At 41.9% G+C, this 22,020-nt stretch overlaps 1 protein-coding gene across 2 annotated transcripts; it reads left to right on the top strand.

Moving 5' to 3' along the window:
• Positions 1-368: 368 nt before the first annotated feature.
• Positions 369-22,012, top strand: EDRF1 (erythroid differentiation regulatory factor 1). Of its 2 annotated transcripts, XM_048310413.1 has the most exons (25): positions 369-520; positions 1,867-2,075; positions 3,460-3,526; positions 4,668-4,793; positions 5,287-5,411; positions 5,758-5,917; positions 7,145-7,246; positions 7,519-7,640; positions 8,308-8,419; positions 9,102-9,249; positions 9,324-9,432; positions 9,731-9,842; positions 10,786-11,046; positions 11,352-11,423; positions 11,537-11,687; positions 13,509-13,697; positions 14,744-14,944; positions 15,267-15,485; positions 16,587-16,810; positions 17,190-17,348; positions 17,776-17,925; positions 18,157-18,310; positions 18,583-18,698; positions 19,318-19,481; positions 21,205-22,012. In XM_048310413.1, the coding sequence occupies exons 1-25, from the start codon at positions 455-457 to the stop codon at positions 21,374-21,376; spliced, it is 3,690 nt and encodes a 1,229-aa protein (XP_048166370.1). In that variant the 5' UTR covers positions 369-454; the 3' UTR covers positions 21,377-22,012. The 2 variants fall into 2 exon arrangements, with proteins under 2 accessions (XP_048166370.1, XP_048166371.1); XM_048310414.1 differs by lacking the exon at positions 7,145-7,246.
• The last annotated feature ends 8 nt before the right edge of the window (positions 22,013-22,020 follow it).

Genomic DNA, 22,020 nt, shown 5'->3' with positions numbered 1-22,020 from the left:
TAGGGGAGGTCTAGACTGGATATTAGAGAAAATTTATTCATGGAAAGAGTGGTCAAGAATTGGAAGGGGCTGCCCAGGAAGGTGGTGGAGTCCCCATACCTGGAGGCGTTTACCGGAACGACTGGACGTGACACTCCGTGCTTTGGTGTAATTAACGAGGGGGCTTTGGTGTAATTGACGAGGGGGAAATCGGTCACAGCTTGGCCTCGACGATCTTCTTTCCATATGTTTTTCGAACCTCAGCAACTCCGCGATCCCGCTGGGAGCGCCACACTCACCCCTCACGGAGCCGCCACCGCCTCCCGCCCCTCACGGCGCCGCCCTCAGAGCCCGCCCTTCCCGCGCCTTCTCGAAAAGTCTCGCGAGAGGCGGCGGTTCCCGGCCGGACGCCCCCGGGAAGCGGCGCCGCTGCCGCTGCCCCTTCCCGGCTCCAGCCCCGCTCCATTCCCGGACCATGGAGGAGCCCTGCTGCGCGGGTGCCGCTGCCCCGCTGAGGGGGGACGCCGAGGAGCCCAAGCAGGTGAGCGGCGCTGAGGGGGGCCGTGGTAGGTGAGGTAGCGGGGCGGAGTGGGGGGGGTCGAGCCGTGGTTACAGACGCAGCCCTCAGTGGTGTTTTAATTGAAGCGGTGTTTTTGATCCTTATTCCAGTTTGTCAGGGCCGGAGTGCGGTAGAGAACATGCTAATTATGATTAAGCGTTAATTGCGAGTAGTGCTGCTGTTGTTATGCTTAAGTGCATGGCATTTACGTAAGTGGTGTCCTGTGGAGCTGTTTTTCCCTCGACATGTGTTCGTTCAAAGCTCCTCGCACACGGGTGACAGCTGCCTGTTTTGCTGTGTTTGGAAAGAAATAGGCAGACACGAGGCTTATTTATTTATTATTATTTGTTAAGGCAGAAGCGTGTTTAGTTTTAATGTTGGTGTTAGTGAACACTTGGTGTTAATAAACGCCTACTTTCCCAAACTTCAGTGGGAGTCGTGTTCGTTTTAGCCTTTCTGAGTGATTTTGTGTTGTGTAGGCAGCTGACCTTGGTGGCACTTCATTTTCGTTCCTCAGTGTACCCAGGGGGGCGAGAAGATAGATCACCGTCACCTGCTTGGATGAGCCACAGTGTGGCCACAGGACCAGGGCAGTGGTTGTCCCCTGTGCCGGGCACTGCTGAGGTCCAGCCTCAAATTCTGGGACTGGTTCTGGGGCTGTTAGGTCAAGAAAGGCATGAAGGGGCTGGAGCGTGTCCAGGGCAGGGAACGGAGCTGGGGAAGGGGTTGGAGCCCCAGGAGTGGCTGAGGGAGCTGGGAAAGGGGCTCAGGCTGGAGCAAAGGAGGCTCAGGGGGGACCTTGTGGCTCTGCACAAGTCCCTGACAGGAGGGGGCAGCCGGGGGGGTCGGGCTCTGCTCCCAGGGAACAGGGACAGGAGGAGAGGGAACGGCCTCAAGTTGTGCCGGGGAAGGTCAGGTTTGACATTGGGAAGGATTCGTACATGGAAATGGTTGTCAAGCATTGGAACAATCAGTTGAGGACAGTGGTGAGTCCCTGTCCCTGGAGGTGTTCAAGGAAAGACTGGACGTGTTGCTCAGTCCTCTGATCTGGGTGACCATGTGATGATCAATCACAGGTTGGACTTGATAATCTTGGAGGTCTTTTCCAACCTAAATGATTCTGTGATAATTCCTGAAGTGGAGCTTCTGCTTGACACAGGTTGGAGTTGGGATAACTGAAAAGCTGTATGTGCTGGGGAAAGAGATAAGGGAATGCAGGACTGGATTTTGCTCGCTTACCATTAAAAATAACCTACCATAGAGCAAGCCTGATAGTTTTAATTGCCAGCAGTTTATAAATAGAAGGCTAATTTCTCTCTGGAAACCAGGGGTCGGTGTTGTTCCTCGGAGGCAATGAGGTGAAGAGCAGTGCTGTGGTGAAATACTCCTCAGCCCCTCCACAAGCAGCCTTTGCTCGTCTGCAGGAGAAAACAGACCTGAAGCTGCCTCCTGCCAACTGGTTACGGGAAAGTGCCAAGCTGGGACCAGCAGGGACAACCATTCTGGGCAACAGCAAAAAAAGTAAACCCTTCTCAAGGTAAATAACAGCAGCCCCTATATTTTTTTCCAGGGCTTTAAGAATAATTCTGATTGTGAACTTGGATCCTGTGTCATTTAAAGTAGAAAGTACAGGTTTTACCCTAGCAACTGCATATTGCTTTGTCTTAACCATTTTCCCCTCTATTTTTCATCTTAAGTTTTTGCCTCTATGCTCTGATCTCGTCTCCTTTGTAAATGATTAATGATGTTGATTGTTACTCTGTTCACGTGTGTGTTGACACCTTGCCTCAGACACTCAAACTGACTTTTTGTTCTTCCGCGGTTGGCCCAAATCAAACCAGACTGGTTCAGCCAGCCCTTCTGCCTTTGATAACAGGTGAAAATGGAACATGTGGTTCCCCTTGGAAGCCAATTTATAGCTCTTCTGGATGTTTAGAAACTGGACCTGGCAAATGGCAAATGAAGCTTCGTATTTATGTCAGAATTTCATATTTATGTCACACACACTATAGATGAAATTAGGGCCACAGCCAAAAAACAGGGTTCCCTTTCAGTGTGGATGTTGGCTAAATTGTTGAATAAGTTGAGTTCAGAGTGTTCATAAACAGGAGGCTCAAATCCTGTGCTGAACAAGCAAATTCGCACCAAATCAGCCAGTCAGTGAAATTTGACAGTTTGTGCAAAGTGTCTGTTTACATCCTTATCATCTCTTTTAGGAGCTGTACTTTTTGGAGCAGAGTAACATGTTTTTCAGGGATTTATGAATTTTTCATGTTTATTTTAGATACTGTGCTTGTCAAATAGAGGCTGGCAGTTTAATCTCTTTCTCTAGTGTCAGTATTAAAAAGCTGATAACCAAAGTATAACTTGCACATCATTTATGTTTTGGATTATAGTAGTATCTGGATTTGTTTTAAAGAATGATCTGTACATTGAAATATTCTAACTTAAGTACTTTGTAATTTCCTTAATGAGGGTGGAGGAAGAGACAATGGGTCTGTTACAACATGTAGGGCAGTTTTGGAAAATGTGAATAAGAGGTAAAATGAAATTACAGCTACTAAAATTAAAGTCTTTAACATGCTTAATACCTTAAAGAGAAATTCGTTGAAGAACTCTTCTTATTTTCAGTGTTAAAAGGAATCCTTCATTTTCTCTGATTTTTTTTTTTTTATTTCAGCAAAACTTTTAAGTGTTTTAAATGTCCTGAAATTAGACCTAGGCACTGTCAAAGATATATTTGAAAAACTTGCAGAATATGAAGATGAAATTACTTTGTTAATTTTAGGTCTCATTACACTTGGTGATGTTTAGCTGTGGGGTTTTTTTTTATGAAATCTTTCAAAGATTTAGTAGATATAAAAGATGGGTCTGTAATGTCATGCTGGAACTGTCTTAACTTGTAATATTTTTTTAAATAGCTTTGGGATGGCCTATGACTTCATTGACTCAGTTGGAAATGATGTGGATGTTGTGTCTGATTCAGAGGTATGGACACATCTTAAATTCTCTCATTCAAATTATTGCACTGCATAAACTTTTATTTTAAGATACTGTCATGGCTTCTGGCATCTTTGTGTCCTTTGGGGACAAGGAAAGATCCCTTAATGAATCACAGATCACCAAGTAAGGGAGTTGTGATCACTGAACAAGAAATGTAGAGAGAAAATCTTATTTCCTCTGGAGGTCTATAAATAATCTTCAGCTAAAATATGCAGTTGAGTGAATGCAGCAAATCAGTCTTGCAAGGTAGTTGTCTTGTGTGTTTGAAATCGGTTATTTTGATGTAAACTGTTACACTTAAGATGGTTTTTTCCCTGTTTTTATCTAAAAGAGAGCTCCCCTCCAACTTCTTCTTTCCTTTGATTTCTGTCAGCTTGTCAGCTCTTTTGGTGCTGGTAATAGCTGCAGAATTCAAATGAGGCTACTCAGAAGAGGAAACATACTCATGTACTGTGTTAATATTTTTCAGATTTGTATTCAGACTTAGGTCTCTGTCTGGATTGCTCTGGACCCCTGACAAAGAATTGGTATTCCTGCTGTGAAAATAAAGGTTTTAAATCCAAACCATATTGTTGTCATTTTTGTTGGTACCTGGTCATGATGATCCAATCAGAGAATGTGTTTAAGCCATGTGTGTGCTTTCTACTGATGGTTTGGCCTCTTTATCACTGTCATTCATGTTCTCTGCCTTCACCAAATGCATTTTCTTGTGGAATGGTCTTAAAATCCCTGGCGCTGTCAGGTTTCATTTGACTACATGTGCTGGGATAGAGTTAATTTTCTTCGCAGTGGCTGGTATGGGACTGTTTTGGGTTTGTCCTGAGCACAGGTTGATAACACAGAGGTGTTTTTGTTGTTGCTGAGCAGGGCTTACACAGAGCCAAGGCCTTTCCTGCTTCTCATCTAGCCATGCTGGCAAGGGGGTGGGAGTGCCTGGAAAACTGAGAAGAGACACACCCAGGACAAGTGACCCTGACTGACCAAAGGCTGGGGGGATGTTTGGAGTGATGGAGTTTGTATCCCCAAGTCACCATTACACATGATGGGGCCTTAGTTTCCTGAGAACTGTCTTTCAGTGCAGCATAATTGTACTGAATGTTCTCTCTTTTCACTTTTCTTTTGCAAGAACATTAAAAAACTCCTGAAGATCCCTTACAGCAAGTCCCACGTGAGCATGGCAGTGCACAGAATTGGAAGGACACTCCTGTTGGATGAGCTGGATATCCAGGAACTCTTCATGAGATCCTCTCAGGTGAACCACTTGGTTCTTGATAAGTGTTACACGTTGTCAAAATGCATCATTTCAGGAATAGAGTAGCCAGCAAGAAAATGTCTGGAAATTAGTGAGAGTTGCATGGGTACCAAAGCTGCTGTGTTCTGCAGCAGTTTACCCACAAACTACATCTGATGTCCTGTGTTTATGGTGTTGTCGGGTTAATATTCTGTGTCTCACTTTTGTGTAATTACTTCACTATTGCTATACCATTTGATTGATTTTATTATCAATGTGTATTTCTTACTATGTAGCCTCTTATATATCTGATTTTTCTAATTAAGTAAAATTTTCAGTAAGAACATAACTTTCCTAAAAGCTGTATTTTCAATAAACGACCAATTCAGGATTTCAGCTCTGAAGTTATTTTCTGGGTTTCTTGTTGTGGATGAGTATTTGTAAGTTTATAAGGCACGTGGTTTACTTTGCAGATGCTTCTTGATATTAATTTCATATTTCTTCTGTTGGCTAGACAGGGGACTGGACATGGCTGAAAGAGTTTTATCAAAGGCTGATTGATCAGAAGTGGCAAAGAAAAAAGAAGAGTAAAGAACATTGGTACCAGAAGGCAATACTTTCTAAATTTTTGTATTACAGGTAACCTTTTGTGTGCATGAAACTTGAATTCTGCACCACTTACTTCTGCCTGGTTCTTGGTCTTGAAGTGAATGTTAAAATTCCATTATGGTCTGTCTTATTTTCTGCTTTCTCCATATACAGAGGGAATTGAGGAATGAGGTCAGGAAATAACATGAAATGTTTTCACAGAAATTGAAGTATTTTACTTTAAAATTGAAATACTAAAGAATATAATAAACAGCATGACTTAATTAACTGCATGTCAGCCAAATCATTTGTTGGCAAGAGTGCATCAAGCATAACAACTCTAAAAATCGATCTGTTTGCATCTTGTCAGCTGAACTTGTAAATGTTTCCTTGTCAGCATTAATGGAGATGGAGCTGCTCAGCCTGTTCCTTCCACTTCCAAGCAGCACCAGGGGGGTCCTGTTGCAGGTGAGAGTGATGAAGCAGGAAGGGCCTCCTGGCCAGCTCCTTTTGAAATGCCTTCCTCGCTATCTGAAGACCCAGGTGCCTCTAACCAGGTTGGTGTGGACAATGTTTTATGTGGCACCACAGTGTTTGTAGAGCCACAGATGTTGAAAGGTTCTCAAGATGCTGCTGCAGCTCCCTTTGCTGAAAGGGCTGAGCTAAGGCATGAGGAGAATTGGCAGGAGGTGCAGTTCCTGCTTTTGCCAGTGGGTCAGAGCTGCAAATTTCAGATGTTTGTTCTATCACTGTAATGTTAAATTGTTATTTATCCCAGCATCTTTGAGAAACAAAGCCTTTGGCTAAGAGTAGTCATCAGTGCCTTTACCTAAAAGTAGGAAAATCCTGATACTCAGAAGATGTTTGGAAGTTTATGGTTCTGGCCTTTCTTTTTAAAGCTGCCATTAAAATCCATCAAAAGATGGTGGCTCTGAATTTATTAGATGAAGAGGAAGAATTCCTGAAAAAGGAAAACAGTTAAGCAACACTTAAAAATACTTGCTGTGAGATTACACAAGTGAAAGCGGAGATATTTACAGCAGTTATGCAACAAACTATGATTAGAATCAGGCTCTTGTTCAGGGCTTGTATTGTGGCTAAACATTTTTATGAAAACTTAATTCCTGTGGCTTTTGTGAGTAATATAAAACAGGAATTGATTAAATTTTGGAGAGTTAAAAGATCAGTTGTCTTCAGTTTGCATTAATGTAATAATGGTGCTACAGTTATGCTTGCACAGAATTAAAACTGATCTGCCAAATTTAGGGAGTTTCTAACCTACATTATCCATAAAATCGTAACTGCATGTATTGTGTGGAGAAACACTTCAGTGCTTGAAAAGCTTTTAGAAAAAGGACTCCTCTCTTCCACCCTCTTGAGGCACTAGTGCTGAATCCAGCAGACTGTTTATCATAAAGAAGCTGCTGTGCATTTGTACAGTGCCATTTTCTTCAGTTTATAAATAAACCAGTAGGATAGAGGTTTTGCTTCTGGGCACTGATAATCTGGTGTTGACCCTGGGTTAATAAGGAGCTCCTATAAATATTTTCTGGTTTCTTCCCAGAGCCTCTGAGAATATTACAAAGTACAATATTTTGGCACTAACTGTAAAAAAGAAGCATTTTAGTCACTGACTAGGGGCTTTTTGTAGTTTAATGCATATTTATTAAAAGATGTTGGAGGTAAAGGTTTTTCCCTTACATGCTTTTGTTGTTCATATCTTTTTTAATGGCCTGACTTGACCTCAGCAGCAGAATCACTCCTTATCCTTGTGCTTTCCACAGGGAAATGTGCCTCTTGAACCCTCATATCTAGTGGGGCATGTGGCCTCAGCGCCCAAAGAACAAAACCTGACTCCTTTGTTCAATGACGGGGAGAACAGTCAGGTATGCTTTATGTGAGAGCTGAACCCCCAGGTTAAACCAGCACCTCCAAACTGGGCCTAAACTGGAACTAAGGGCAAACCTCAGTCCCCTGTAGAAGTAGCTTTTGTGGCATCTGTAATTTTAAGCTCCTGTGAACGCGCAGCCGGGTTCGTCACGTGCTGGCTTTTGTTTGCTGCTTTGGCTTCTTGCTGTCTCATAATTCTACAGAATGTCACGGAGAGCAAGTGTTATACCACTGATTTACAGAACAGTTCTGTTTTCTCTTAATGAAGGGACTTAAAAATGACTTTGTTCGTAATATCTTGTGGACCTTTGAAGATATCCACATGTTGGTGGGATCAAATATGCCAATATTTGGAGGTGGGAGATACCCTGCTGTGAGCCTGCGTCTCAGGTGAGCTTGGAAGTTCACAAGATACTATTTATACCAGCCTTGACTGATTTGTTACTCTGCTTCCTGTTTAGCTGTCTGCATTTTTTGCTATTTTTATAAAAGTGGCCAGTAATATTTCTTCTCCTGGCATTCTGAATTTCAATTGTTGGGCATAAGCACTTTAAAACGTTACTGAGCAGTAAGACAGAACTATTCTAGTCCCAATTTAATGTTAATCCCTTCATTACCAGTCTTCCTGTTCCTTTGCATAGGCAAAGAATGAGCAAAAACTTGAAGCTCACTTGGTGTATTTGTCATCTTTTTAAGACACATCTAGGAATTAACAGTACCTTGCTCTGCAGTGAATTTTGGACGGTCTGGGAGAAGGTTTGTGCTATAATTAGTTGCAGCTAAAAGTGCTATTCCTTCTTATTATCTTGGTAATGGTGTGACATCTGAAGCCTGTTAAATGTGGGCAAAAATTCCAAACTGCTGATGGAATTCGAGCATATTCCATTGGAGAGAGCAGCACATCTATTTTGCTATAACTCATAAGAATTCACAAATAATTGTTTTAGTGTTCATCCACTCTCAGGTGACTTAAACCTAAACGCCATTAGTAAACATCCCTAATATTTCCTGAAGGGTAGATAAAGATTTAACTAACACTAGAAATATTTTGTTTTAGGGATAACAACAAGCCAATAAATGTGCTAACAGGAATTGACTATTGGTTGGACAACTTAATATGCAATGTACCAGAGCTTGTGATGTGCTTTCATGTCAATGGAATTGTTCAGGTAAGTCTGACTCTTTGCATTATGCCTTAAAATAACAATTCATTCTTCACCTTCTGAAATTGCCTCAGTTATAACAGATCCTTCACACTGCTCTGAGAAAAGATGACAAAAATCCTGTGTTGCAGAATGAGAAGCATCTTAGACAGCTTGCAGCAGTCATCTAAAAATAGTGTGTTCTTTCTTCCCCTTCCTTTCATGCATGCAAGATTCCTTCTTCCCCTGATGTTTGCGTGAAGGCAAAAATAAAAAATGCAACAACAGAAATCTGTTTCTTACATCTTGAAATCTGCAATGTTCCCTTGCCCAGACAGATGCAAGCTTTTGAATGTTTGTTTATGCTGTTTTACTGTAGACAGTCTGTGTTTCTGTTCTGCCTGGTAGCCTGGAGTTGTTTCCTAGGCTGACTAGGTTTCATTGAAGTAATAGATGTTGTGCCTTCTCCCCCTTTCTTTTCCTCATCCTTTGTTCTCCATTTACCATGTTTGTGACAGAAATGGATCCTTCTTAAAGCTTTGATTGAGTAGTGTAGTCAAGATGTGCTTGCTTAAGGTGAATCATAGAAATTAACTCAATTTATCATAATAGCAGCCTTTGTTTCTTTTAGCTGTTGATAGACTGATACATTAATTTTGGTGTCAGAAACCCCTCTTAATCTTGAGTTTTCATTTTCTTTTCTTTGCAGAAATATGAAATGATCAAGACTGAAGATATTCCCAATTTGGAAAACTCTAATTTTTCTACCAAAGTGATAAAAGATATTGCTCAAAATATCTTATCTTTTCTGAAATCAAATTGCACCAAAGAAGGACATACCTATTGGTTGTTTAAAGGTAAGAAGGTTTAGATCAGTTTGAAAAGATTGACAGTAATGTGATGTTGATTAATGAGAGATTTTCTTTTTCAGCAAGTGGGAGTGATATAGTAAAGCTGTATGACCTCACCACGCTTTGTGAAGAGACTGAAGACAAATACCAAAACCCTTTTACAATGCCAGTGGCAATTCTGCTGTACAAGTGAGTTTTTATCATTTTTGTTGCAGTACTTAATTCTTGGTGCAGTTGTATTCAGAACACAGACCAAAATTCATGATCAAATGACAATCATACACAAACTGGCTAAATCTCAGTCCCACTAGATTAAAACAGACTTTCCTTTTCACCGTTTCTCAATGTAAACTTTTTTGCTGACAAAGTCTCGTAGACACATCATAAAGTTTGGAAGATCTACAGTTGTAGAATATTGTTTAACATTTTTCTTCTAGCACAAAGAAATTGTCCAGGGGTTTCACTATTTTGTTCAACTTTCTTTTAGAGTTGCTTGCAATATGATGCTGAAGAAAAACCAGAACAAGAAACACTATGGCACAATCAGAACGTTGCTCTTGAATTGTCTGAAGTTGTTGGACAATGGCAGACATCCTCAAGTAAGAATTCAATGTTTTCTTCCACTTTTGTGTACGTATAACAGAAATGCTGTAATCATAATAAACCTGGTAATAAATAATGTGCTCCTTCTTCCTCCCAGGGGAGAGAATTTCAATTTATTTATAAACTTAAAAAATTGATTTTTAAAAGAATCCCCACGCTATTTTTTTTTAATTAGTAGTTTTTGCTGCCCCTTATTGCTGCACAAGTCTTCTGTGCTACTCTAAAAAGGAACTTCTAATTACATTCTCTCTCTTGTTCTTGTTGCCAGAGAGCCCTCTGGGAGCAGATCGTGGATAAAAAGTGTAAGATGTGAATATATGAACATTTTTACTCTTAGGATGGCTGAAAACTGGGACAGGCTAAACGGAGAAATTACAGTCTCCATCCTTTCAGATACTCAAAGCCCAACTGAACGCAGTTCTGAACAACCTGCCTGGATAAGTGGGTTGGGCTAGAGAGTCTCTAAATAATTTAGCTTTAAGCTATTTTCAACTGAAAATTCCCAAAGATGTGATGTGAAAAATCTGAATCATATTTAGAATGGATTCCAAGAGGAGACATGGCACACATTAACTAATAAGAATGTAGATTCCTTCTAAAGTTGTGAAAGGTTTTCAAAATCCCAATGGAATCCCTTCAATTTTTTTTTTTTTTTTTTTTTTTTTGCTAGCATAAGATCCTTTTGTTGTCTCCTGTGATCTGCAGCCTGTTAGTACAGGAAGTACTTGTTCTTTACCAGTTGGTTTTTATTCTCTTCTAAACTTGATCAGCTTGGATCCTTTTCCCTTCCAGGGAACTTGCTCAAGCTGTGTTTACAGGTTATCAAACACCTCTTTGCATGTCATCTGTACTCCTTATTCTAAGATAATTTATATTGTTCTTGCCTCTAAAAAAAAATTTAACTTGAGAATGAATCATTTTTTTCTCTTCTCTATAAAGATTATTGCTTCAGCAAACTACATGTTATCAGAGCTTTTTCAGCTGGATGAACCTAAAAAAGAAGACAATGCAGACTTCCCTATAAATGGAAATTCTGATGAAAGTTACAGTGAGGAAGAGGAAGAGATGCCAGACAGTGATGAAAATGGTTCTTACAGCAACAGTTCTGATCCCCCAGATGACAATAAAGCAGTGGCAATAATCAAATCTGTTGGGGAGTTGTCAGTACCAGAAAAATACAAGTCTGTGCATCGAATACGTGTAAGTGACTCTGTGGTGTTATTAAGGGTCTTCTTGGATGATTCAGTTCATGGGACAAAACTGGGTAGTGAAATTCCTGGTAGTTTTTGTCTCCAGGTTAACTGAAGTGGGCAGAGAAGCTGTTCATGAGCTGCTCACAAAATCTGAGGTGTGTGTTTTATGGTAGAGCAGGCTTCATGTAGATTTTTCCTTACCATATTCCACTTTGTCTTGATGCTGCCTCTCATTGGCATCTTCTGGCCAGGAATTTTTGTATTTTCTGTGTTGAACATTTCTTCTCTTCCTTCCCTGGTGCCTCAATGCAGCCCAGCTGTGCATTCCCTGTCTGCCACGGCACCGAGGAGCGCTGCAGGCTGGTGCTCAACCACGTCTTGGAGGTGAGTTCACTGCCAGCTTCCTGAAGATACTTCACCTCCCATCCAATTCTTCATCTACTCTGTTTGCTAAATATTGCTGTCTAGGTGAATGAAATGATTTCTTCCTTTTGCAGGGTTTGAAGTCTGTTGACAGCAGTGTTAAAAAAGAGGGTGACCTTCCTGCAGCTGACCCCAGCACTCCAATCCCGTTGAAATATGAGGATGAATCCACCAGTGGTGGTCCTGAGTCTCTGGAAAAACAGATGGCCTTGTTTCTAGACAAAAGTAAGTTGTATTATTGTGCAAATAAGACCTTTCCAGTGCCAGCACAAACTGCTGCTACTTTATTTTGATTGTCAAAACAGTGTGTTTAAATCACTAATTACACCATTGCCTAAGGAAAAGTGCCCTGAAAATTGGAGAACAGTCTGTTCCTTTTTAAATATGAAAAGAGACACTCATTTGAGTTATTTTGCATAGCAAAGAATCTCTTATTAGTCAACACATGATTTTACTGGACCCTATTTAGATGTGGCTTTCAGATGACTTCTGTAAGGACTTGGTATTTTGAGGTTTGGTATGTGGAGCACCTTAAGTTTTGTGGGTTGTTTTAAAAATAGGCTTAATTTCTTTGTGTGTGTGTGACCTGGATGTTTTCTGGAAGAATTTCTCCCTTCTGGCAGGTTTTGCTCCTCCGTTATGCTTGCTGCTTGAATTGTGTATAAAATGTTAACTAGGATTTTGTTTCCTTTCTTGTACCTCTACAACTGTGAAAGGAAGTGACGAATAAAAGATGTTTTGTTTGTTTAAATGCTCAAAATCCAGAAGTTTCAGACTACAGTCTCTCTCTATTTTATTTTGCTCTGGAGTGATGTAAAAAGTTCCAGGAAAGACTTTTCTTCTGAAAGTAGTAGAGCTCTCTGCAGGGCAAGGAGCCCTGTAAGCATAGCTCAGAAAGAAATTTGTCTTGCCTACTTTGGCAATTCTTTAGTTTTCCCTTTCTCCTCCCTTTGAATCTCTGAATAAGAAGCCAGTTCAGTCTGGAGTTATTCACACTCACAGAGATTCCTGGATCTGTGCTTCTGTCCATCCCTGCAGTAGCAGCAGTGCTGCTTGTTCACTTTTGTTTTCCAGTCCACGTGTTTGTTTCCTGTGATGTGCATTATGTATTTTCTCTGCCACATGTACATATTTACATACATATGGAAAGGTTAAGTGCTCTAAACTCTGGAATTTCTAACTTCAGGAGAACTACTCCGGACTGGTGTATGGATGCAGTGTGTGTGTCTTTAGCTGGGTGGGGTGTTACTGTTCTGGGTTTGTTTTTGTCCCAATAGAACATGTAGTGCTTAAGAATTTATTTACTGTATCTGCTTATTTTCTACTTGTATATTATTACAAGATAGTGGGTTTACAACTCAAGCCTTGTAGGTCTGCCTTAAGCAAGAGACTCATTTCTGTGTGCAGATATGGTCAGGGCAAAACTCTGTCCTTTGGTAGGGACAGGCCTTAAACCAGGAACAGTGACCTGTTCCTTTGGGCTCCATAACCACTGCAGCATCAAAGAAAAGCTTCATAATCTTATGCAGAGGATATCTTGAAATGAGTGTGAGAAAGTCCTTGGTTTCCTTTGTGGGAAGGACCAGGTTATCCAGGGTCTTGTGTGCTGGAGGCTAAACCCACAAATGGAAGCTTTCTCACTGGGACTGTTCATACAGAAACTGAGCATTTATCTTAAGGATGTGGTGGAGAACATGACTAATTCTGCCTGCGGCTTTCTTGTTCTTTTCTTCTGCTCCCTGAGGGAGTAATGTTGGCCCTTGCCCCTGTGTTTCACAAGCTGTTTGAGGTCAGAGAGGTCACCTGCACTGTCACTGTCCCACTGGATTCCAGTATCCTACTATCAGGTGGAGTGCATGGAAAAGTGCCATGTGTTGGGTCTGTTTTGCAGGTGATAAATGAAGTAGCAGACAAGCTGGCAGAACTCTGCTTGTGCAGGGCTGTAATCAGGCAATTCCCATTCTGCCTGTGCTGATGGAGTAGTGTCCGACCTCAGGCATTTGTTACAAAGGGGAGATCACTGACGAGGTTCTGTTCCTCTTACAGTGGGCTCCTTCCAGAAGGGGAAGCATTCCAGCCAGTCAGGAATGATTCCTGGATCATGGCAATATAAAATGAAACTCCAGCTCATCCTGAAATCATCAAGAGCTTATTATGTCCTATCTGATGCTGCTATGGTCCTGCAGAAATACGGGCGAGCACTGCGATACATCAAGCTGGCCTTGCAGTGCCATGGTAAGTTCCTTGAATGGATTTGCCACCTGTGCCACTGCCTGGAGATACCTGTCACCATATCAGATACTGCTGTGCCTGATTTATCCCAGTGGTGGGCAGTGACGAGTCTGACAAGCCTGTGTTTAAACTAAGTGTCCAGCTGAGTATTCAGGACAGAAGTCTGTAGTGAGGATAACTTTTGTCACTGATCGATAGAAAGACGATCCCATTTTGACAGATTGGGAACTTGAGGGCACATTGGGAGCTTCAGAGCAGTTGAATTTGGGAGAGTCTGCCCTGATGCCAAGGCCAGGAGAGTGTTCTGTGCTCCAGGTGATGCTGCTGCAAGCTGGTACTTTTTCCCTGGTGGTTCCCATGTTATTGAAATATATCCTTGACTCTGAGAAATACCAGACTTGTTCATCATCTGAATCGGATGCTCCTCTAAAATAGAATGCATCTTGAAGTATTACTGAGGAAAAGGGAAGAAGTAAAATCAGGCTGTTTAGACTAATACTGCCATAATGAGAATAACAACTGGGAAATGCCAGTAGCTTAGTGCTAAAGTGCTGCTATTTCCCTGCCCTAAGGAAAGGGAAGACTCCTGTCTTAGGGCAGGAGGAGGTTTATAAAGCAAACCCACTTGATCTTAGCACAAAGTGTCCATAGACCTCTCAGTAACTCAGAGCACTCTTCAGCTTTCAGTCTTTTATAGACTCGAGACTCAACTTCAAATTCTGGAAATTCAGCTTTTCAGTCTGTATCTCACTTGCGTTAATTTGCAGAAAGTCAGTTTTCCTTTAGTCAAATTTGAGATTAGCATTTGTAGTTGCCAGAGTGACTGCTCATCTTGGACAACACAGGGACTCTTTAAACTATCAGCTGTGTAGAGCAACTGTGACTTTAAAATAGGTTATTTCTTCTGAGGAGAACATGTGTTGTCACACTTACTCTCTGTATGCAGACAGGTAGCATTAAAACCCAATTATCTTGTCAGTCTGTGTCAAGCCTTTTGATGTGCAGTTCTTTTCTTTCCCCTCCCTCATCCATGTTTTTTTTCCCACCAGATACCTACTGCTGTCTGTGTGGCAGCATGCTTCCCGAGGTGCTGGTGTTCCTGTGTCAGTGCCTAACCCTTTGTGGAGATATCCAGTTAATGCTGGCTCAGAATGCCAACAACAGAGCCGCTTACCTGGAAGAATATAATTACCAGACTAAAGAAGATCAGGAGATACTACACAGCCTTCACAGAGAATCCAGGTGCCAAGGTATGATCCTGACACAGGAGAACTGCCAGACTGTGGATACATGACAGACATAAATAATCTCATTGGGTTTCCTCAAAACCATGCACTAGGAGAACTTGTGGCAGAGGGGTTACTGCACTTCACTTCTGTTTCCTTCAGAGAAACCTCATCCTGCCTGTCATACAGAAGGGGATTGTCAGTGTATTTTATGACATGGCCTGAAGCTGTGAAACAACTAAAGGCAGTAACTCTTTCAGTAATAAATAAAACCTAACTGACATAACTCTTGTACTTAATTAGAGGAATACTGTTTGACATGAAGGCTTTGCATTTTGTTTTCCAGGGTTTGCCTGGGCTACAGATTTATCCACAGACTTGGAATACCAGCTTTCTGTCAGCTGCAAATGCTATGAAGCAGCTTATGAAATCCTACTCTTCAGTAATTTAAAAAGCCAAAACCCAGAGCAGCACATCCAGGTGCTCAAGAGGATGGGTAATATCAGGAATGAGATTGGAGTGTTCTACATGAACCAGGCAGCTGCAGTGCAGACTGAGAGAGTGGGCAAGTATCCTTTTTCCATTCCTGACCATTTCATGGAGCTACAGCAGTCATCAAGTTCACTAATTGTATGAGAAATCTATTTCTGATTATAAAGAGGACATTTAAATGACTGTCGTTTTTTAATGTCCACTGTAATTATTTGTTTACAACACATCACTGTGGCTTGTACACTGTAGTTAATTGAGCTTAAACTGAGTAATGGAATGTGTAATTTGGAGAAATTCCTTTAAAATGTGTAGAATGCTCTCAAAAAGCCATCAAGGAAACTTTAAACTCTGTTGTGAAAGGGAGGGCATGTTGCATTCTTGATGTGTTGGGTTTAGCCCAGCATGAACAAGCAGCAGCTTAATTTAAACAGAAGAATAGCTTCAGTAAAGTCAGCCTGTGAAATTTTGGTAAGTAAATCCTTGGAAGCATTCCTTCTGGTTTATTTTTGGTGGGCTTTTTTTGAGGAAAAGCTTTGTAGGGTGAGGTGTTCAGTAGGGTTTTGTTTTTGAAAGCAAACCCAATGTCTTGTCTAGGAGTAAGAGTTCTCTAAACTAGAACAAGTGAGGTGTTGGTAGTTCAGTGTCAACAGCTCCAGTTTCCCAAGTATCAGCTGTTTACTGTAACCTTTGTCCAAGTAATATTTGAAGGATTTTGGCTTGGACTTTCAATTTTGTGATTTGTCATAATCTCTCTGGGTTTTTGCAGGTGTTATTTAATTGAAATCAAAGCTTTGAAATACTGAATTCTATCTGTCTGTATAAGTCACATTTTATTTGCTTAATACTGAAAATTTATAGAAGTAACTCCAATTCCCTGAATCATTACTGTGAAAACAAAATCTGGTGTATCCTGTGAGTCTCCTGGCCTTGGCATCAGGGCAGACTCTCCCAAATTCACTGGAATTCTTTGGGAAGTATAGTAGGTGTAATAGTGCTCTTCAGGTATTAAACCCTCAGCCATATGGAAGTCTGAGGAGTATTTTCTGTGAATTGGATCTTCAGAATCATTTACCACCCTTAAATTTTAAAAGATGGTTTATTAGAGAGACAAAAGTGTTTATTCAGTATCTCTGAGGAATTTGAGTGAGTCTCTAAGCCTTGTGCTTCACCCTAGTGAGTAAAAATGTCTCCACGACTGAGCAGCAGCTCTGGAAGAAAAGTTTCTCCTGCTTTGAAGAAGGAATTCAGAATTTTGAGTCCATTGATGATGCCACCAATGCTGCCCTTCTGCTGTGCAACACGGGGAGGCTGATGAGGATCTGTGCCCAGGCCCACTGTGCAGCTGAAGGGGACTACAAAAGGGAGTTTTCCCCAGAAGAGGCCCTTTATTACAATAAGGTAACTCCTCACTGGTTTAAGCAGGGCCCAGACCCCAAAATGCCTTTTACTGTGAGGTATTTGTGACTACTTTGGTAAATATGTTTAAATTTGGGTGGAATAACCTGGGATAGCTCTCCTGCTTTCATACTATCCTAATCCTTGCTGTGTAGGCTTTGCTGGTGTTGTTGAGGTTTGATTGCTGGGACATTCAGATGATGGTGTTGAACATAATGCAGTGCCACACACAAGGGAGAAGAACTGCATGGTCAGGATTAAAGAGATCATCAAATGGGAAATACTGAAGAAGGCTCAGGGAGATATTTTGAGTAAAGGGAAATTAATTTCTAGTTGTTACAAACGCAGGCAGAAACTGTGTGCATGGCTCTGTCCTTTGCAGGCTATTGACTACTACCTGAAGGCTCTGAGGTCTCTGGGTAAGAGGGATGTGCATCCAGCTGTTTGGGATTCTGTGAACTGGGAGCTGTCTACGACGTATTTCACGATGGCAACTTTGCAGCAGGATTATGCTCCCTTATCCAGAAAGGCTCAGGAACAGGTAACAGAGAGCATTCATTGTATCTGAAAAAAATGCATTGTTGTTGTCCTGAAAAACTGAACAGGGAGCAAAATGGGTATTGGAACTGTAGAATCATGGAATGGTTTGGGTTGGAAAAGATCTTAAAGCTCATCTTGTTCCACCATGGAACAAGATGGGCAGGGACACCTTACACTGTCCCATGTTGTTCCAAGCCCTGTCCATCTTGGCCTTGGACACTGCCAGGGATCCAGGGGCAGCCACAGCTGCTCTGGGCACCCTGTGCCAGGGCTTCCCCACCCTCAGAGGGAACAATTTCTTCTCAGTATCTACTCTAAATCTTCCTTCAGCTTAAGGCTCTTTCCCCTTTGTCCTACACTACATGCTCTAGTGAAAAGCCCCTCTTCAGGGATTTTTTCCCTTAAATTTGTATTTATTTATGTTGTAGATAGAGAAGGAAGTCAGTGAAGCCATGATGAAGTCCTTGAAGTACTGTGATGTTGATACAGTGTCTGAACGGCAGCCCCTGTGCCAGTACCGGGCTGCCACCATCCACCACAGGCTGGCTTCTATGTACCACAGCTGCCTCAGGAACCAGGTATTGCTCCAGACTGCTTTGGTTTTCTAAATTCCATCCTTGACATGTTCAGTATGTGTGGAGCTTGATATTTATCCTTCTACCTGTAGCTGGGCTACGTGTATTTAAATTATTGAACCAAAGAAATTAGTGCTATCTCACAACAGACAGTCTCCAAGTAAACCTTTCCAGTGGCTCCTCATGAACATGCAGAGGGTGGGGGATTCACTCTGTGCCCTCCTCTGAGTGCAGGTTGGTGATGAACACCTGAGGAAGCAGCATCGTGTCCTTGCTGATCTCCACTACAGCAAAGCAGTGCGGCTCTTCCAGCTCCTGAAGGATGCCCCCTGTGAGTTCCTGCGTGTGCAGCTGGAGAGAGTGGCCTTTGCGGAGTTCCAGATGGCCAGTAAGTGTAGCTCCGGCCTACAACAGCTTTCCAAACCACCACTACCTACTTAGTTTCATTTTTAGATAACTAAATTTACGTGAGAGCAGCAGCAATCTGCTGCTCAGAATGGAATTTTCCTCAAGAGAGGAGACAGGGCATTTTTATCTTGCTGGTTTTCAGCTGACTAGGGCAGTATGTGCTTTTTTTCTCTCTCTTGAAATCTTTAAATGTTAGAAAAATCTAGTCTGTAACCTAAGCCTTTTGTCCTTCATTTTTATGGGTTTTTTTAGGTCAGAACAGCAGTGCTGGGAAGTTAAAGACTCTGTCTGGGGCCCTTGATATAATGACCAAAACCAGGGGTGCATTTCAGCTCATCAGGAAGGATCTTGTGGCAGAGTGTGAACAGGTAAAGGAATGTCAGGTGGTGTGACACCTGCTCCCTTCTGGCTTGTGCCTTCACAAACAAATGGTCATTTTGCAGTTAAAATATTCCTTGGTTACTTCTCTGCAGATTTAATTGCTTAAAGAGTGTGGACAGAGCTAGAATCTATTGCTGTTCTCCCCTAGCCTGGAAGTGGATAAAAAAGGTTCCTTTAGAACATGATCCAGAGATGGATTAAAACATATTTTAACCTGGACTGCCTTACTATGTGAATGGGCTTTTTCCTGTGCAACTCTGCTGTCCCTTAAAAGGGCCCTTATTATCCCCTAAAAGTCTTCTATAAGATCTTCAGAATCTGTGAATAATAAAAAAAGTTTTCTCTCTCTCTCTTTCTCTCTCTGGTACATTTAATATTTAAATACCAAAATGTGGAGGGTTATCTGTAGCCAGTGTGAGTAATGTTCCTGGAGCCTCAATCACCAGTTACTTGCAGTATGTGCTGATGTGTGTGTGTGTCCCTTGCTGGCAGTTTGGGCAACACATGGAAAAGTCAGCTCGCCTGCAGGAGGGCTTTCCTGGCTCATTCCCTGTGTTTAAAAGGTGGAATTCAGTGAAATGGTTTTTGGTTGTTTCTCTCCTGTAGATCAGCAAGGATAAAAGTCCTGCTGAGAGCATGTCAGTGAATGATTCCCCTGCAGGCCTTAACAAAGAGGAAGTCTTGAAACTGCTTGGGATTTTTGAGTCCAGGATGTCTTTCCTTCTCCTCCAATCCATTAAATTGTTAACTTCAAGCAAAAAAAAGATTGGGTAAGTTGAAGCTTGGTGTCCTTTATCCTGACTGATGTGGGATTGGTGTGTGGCAGAGCACTTCAGAGTTCCTGGGGGAGAAGCTGCTGGGTGCTGCTGGTCTCTCTGTCCGTCTTGCTGATAAAATGTCAGTGGAGTTTGGCAAGCAGAACACTTGAGAAGAAATTCAGGCACATCAGTAATGCTGCAAATAGAGAGGGATGGATATGGGGAAGATGTGCACTGGTGTAGAGAATTTACTAATTCCTAATTTACTAATTCCTGGAGTCTTCTGTCCTGCTGCTGGGATTCAGGACAAACCTGACTTCTTTTTGTGTTGACTTGGAAGAGATGTTGGGATTTGGTGTGGCAGCAGATTCCTTACCCCACTCCTTCTGTTGGTTTGATTTGAATGTGTGTGGTGTTCCTTTTGGGATGCAGAAAATACCTTTTACTCCCGCAGCAGCAAGTGTGTGATGTTAATGTTACATAAAGTGAAGCTCTGAAAATGTGCCATTAGTTTTAAAGGATATTTTTAGGCTTGCAAGTTGGGTTAATGTTTTGGGGATTGAAGCACTGCTGATGCAAGAGCCGTTCAGCTAAAAGTAAACTGTGAAATGAGTTCATTGTACCCAGGAAGTTGTCTGCTGATAGTGGTGGACTGGTAAATAAAAAACATGAGAAGAGAACACAGCCCGGGTGTGTTTTCAGCTGTTTTTCAGGCAACGTTAGGAGCTTTCACCTCCTGAAAAAGAGCTTCCACAAGGTGGCAATCTGAATATGTGAAACACAGAGGATTAATACAGGGTAATTTATATGTTACCAAGCAGATGGCACAGCTAACTGAGTAAATGGGTTTAGTTCTGCTGTCTCATAACACAGGCAACTCATTTTTTGTTTTGAAGGGTTTTTACCCCCACATTACCTTGGCATCATTGCCTTGGGGTTTTGCACTGAAGATTCCACACAGGGAACCTGTTACAGTTTGAATGCTGTGAAATGGGAGTCTTAAACTTCTCGAAACTTTGAGGCCAAGCTTGAAACTACCTTTCATTTAACCTTTCTTGTGCCTTCTGTACATCCCGTGTGCATTTCCTCCCTTCTGCTCTGCAGAGGGTAAGTTCTGCCTCCTGCTTTAATAATGGGCTGAAAAAGGGAGGAAATTGGAGCTCAAATGCTGCTTCAGGGTCTCAGGTGCACTTTGGCAGAGAACAGGAGAACATGTGGGGAAATTAATGTTTGATAGCAAAACTTGCAGCCCGGCAGTAAAAATGGATGAAGTCAGTGTTACCCTCCCAAAGTGGAATCATGAGCAGAACAGAACTTGGCTGTGCAAATCGGAGGGGAAAAGTAATTGAAAGTAATACTTTGTTCTGGGAATACTTGTAACTTATCCCAGAAATACTTTGCATTTCAGTGGCTTTTTATTGACTACCTGTTCTCTGAAATAAATGAACCTGCCTGATTCCTGCCAAGTGTGTGATGAATTTAATTTGCTTCAACCTTTCTCAGTCATTCCTGAAGCACTTGCAATTAACCTGACTGCTGCTTGTACACTTTATATTCTATTCTATTTATATTTTGTGCTCCTGCCTGCAGTATAAGCAGAATGCTCTGACTGCAGTGCAGCGAATGGTGGATTGCCAGGGATCCTCATCAATATTATTTAATGATACTCTTGATAATTTGCAGAATGAAGAGCCATGCTCAGATAAAGAGTTGGGATTCTCTGCTCTCTTTGTAGGGGCACCAACGAAGAAGAAGCAGTTCTGAAAACAAACAAGCAGGTTTATTCCCTGCTGCTTCGTGCCACTGCCAACAAGGGGCTGTCCCTGCTGGAGCGCACAGAGCTCATCCTGAATTTGCTGGAGCAGCTGGCTCCAAGGAGTACTGAAGGCAATCCTGGAATGCAGTGAGGGCAGCGCTGCGGAGCTGCAGCACCAGTGCCTTGCTGGGAGCACTGGGGGTGTTCCCATGGGATGCTTGTGTTTATTGAGGGTGAGTTCTCACCACTGTTGTTCCATTGGAATCTGGGAAAGCACAGGGATTCTTTTTTATCCCCACAAAGCTCTCCTTGTTTGGCTCCCAGCGTTTCTTTGTTTGAAATGCCAGTTTGGAGTTCTGGAGATAAAAATGTAACTTTTTCACCATAGGGAAATTACTGATTTTTCTCTTGCAGTGATACCCATGTTTTGCATAAAGATGTAACCTCACAGCTGCTCTGCTTTGGTATTTAATGAAATGTGTTTTGTAAGCAGGGCTGCACTGGAACACTTTCCCTGCTAAAGGCAGCCCAAGCTGTACCAGGAGATTTCTGTGGAATATGTGGATGCACTTCTTAATCCCAGGGAGGATCCTGCACAAAAACCTGTGCCTTTCTAGCTTTGATGTGACTCTTGCAATTTATCAGCCATCTCTGGGATTTTGTTTTGGAAAGTGAATGGTTTCAGCTGTGTTGGAATTGATCAAGAATAGTATTACCTTTTTCAGACTTGAAACTGTGAATAAAGGAGAGGATATTTTTAAATAAAAGTTTATTTATTAAATATAAACTCAGCAG

Source organism: Corvus hawaiiensis, chromosome 8 (assembly GCF_020740725.1).
Source record: "Corvus hawaiiensis isolate bCorHaw1 chromosome 8, bCorHaw1.pri.cur, whole genome shotgun sequence".
NCBI classification, from domain to species: domain Eukaryota; kingdom Metazoa; phylum Chordata; class Aves; order Passeriformes; family Corvidae; genus Corvus; species Corvus hawaiiensis.
Note: the sequence above shows the minus strand (reverse complement) of the source record. Positions and strands in the feature narration are given on the sequence as shown.

Excerpts from the sequence above, each read along its gene's own strand:
- EDRF1 (XM_048310413.1), top strand. The coding sequence starts at position 455 with ATGGAGGAGCCCTGCTGCGCGGGTGCCGCTGCCCCGCTGAGGGGGGAC. Across the intron at positions 9,433-9,730 it reads GTGGCAATTCTGCTGTACAA|AGTTGCTTGCAATATGATGC; the intron begins GTGAGTTTTTAT and ends ACTTTCTTTTAG. Across the intron at positions 18,699-19,317 it reads TTGTGGCAGAGTGTGAACAG|ATCAGCAAGGATAAAAGTCC; the intron begins GTAAAGGAATGT and ends TCTCTCCTGTAG.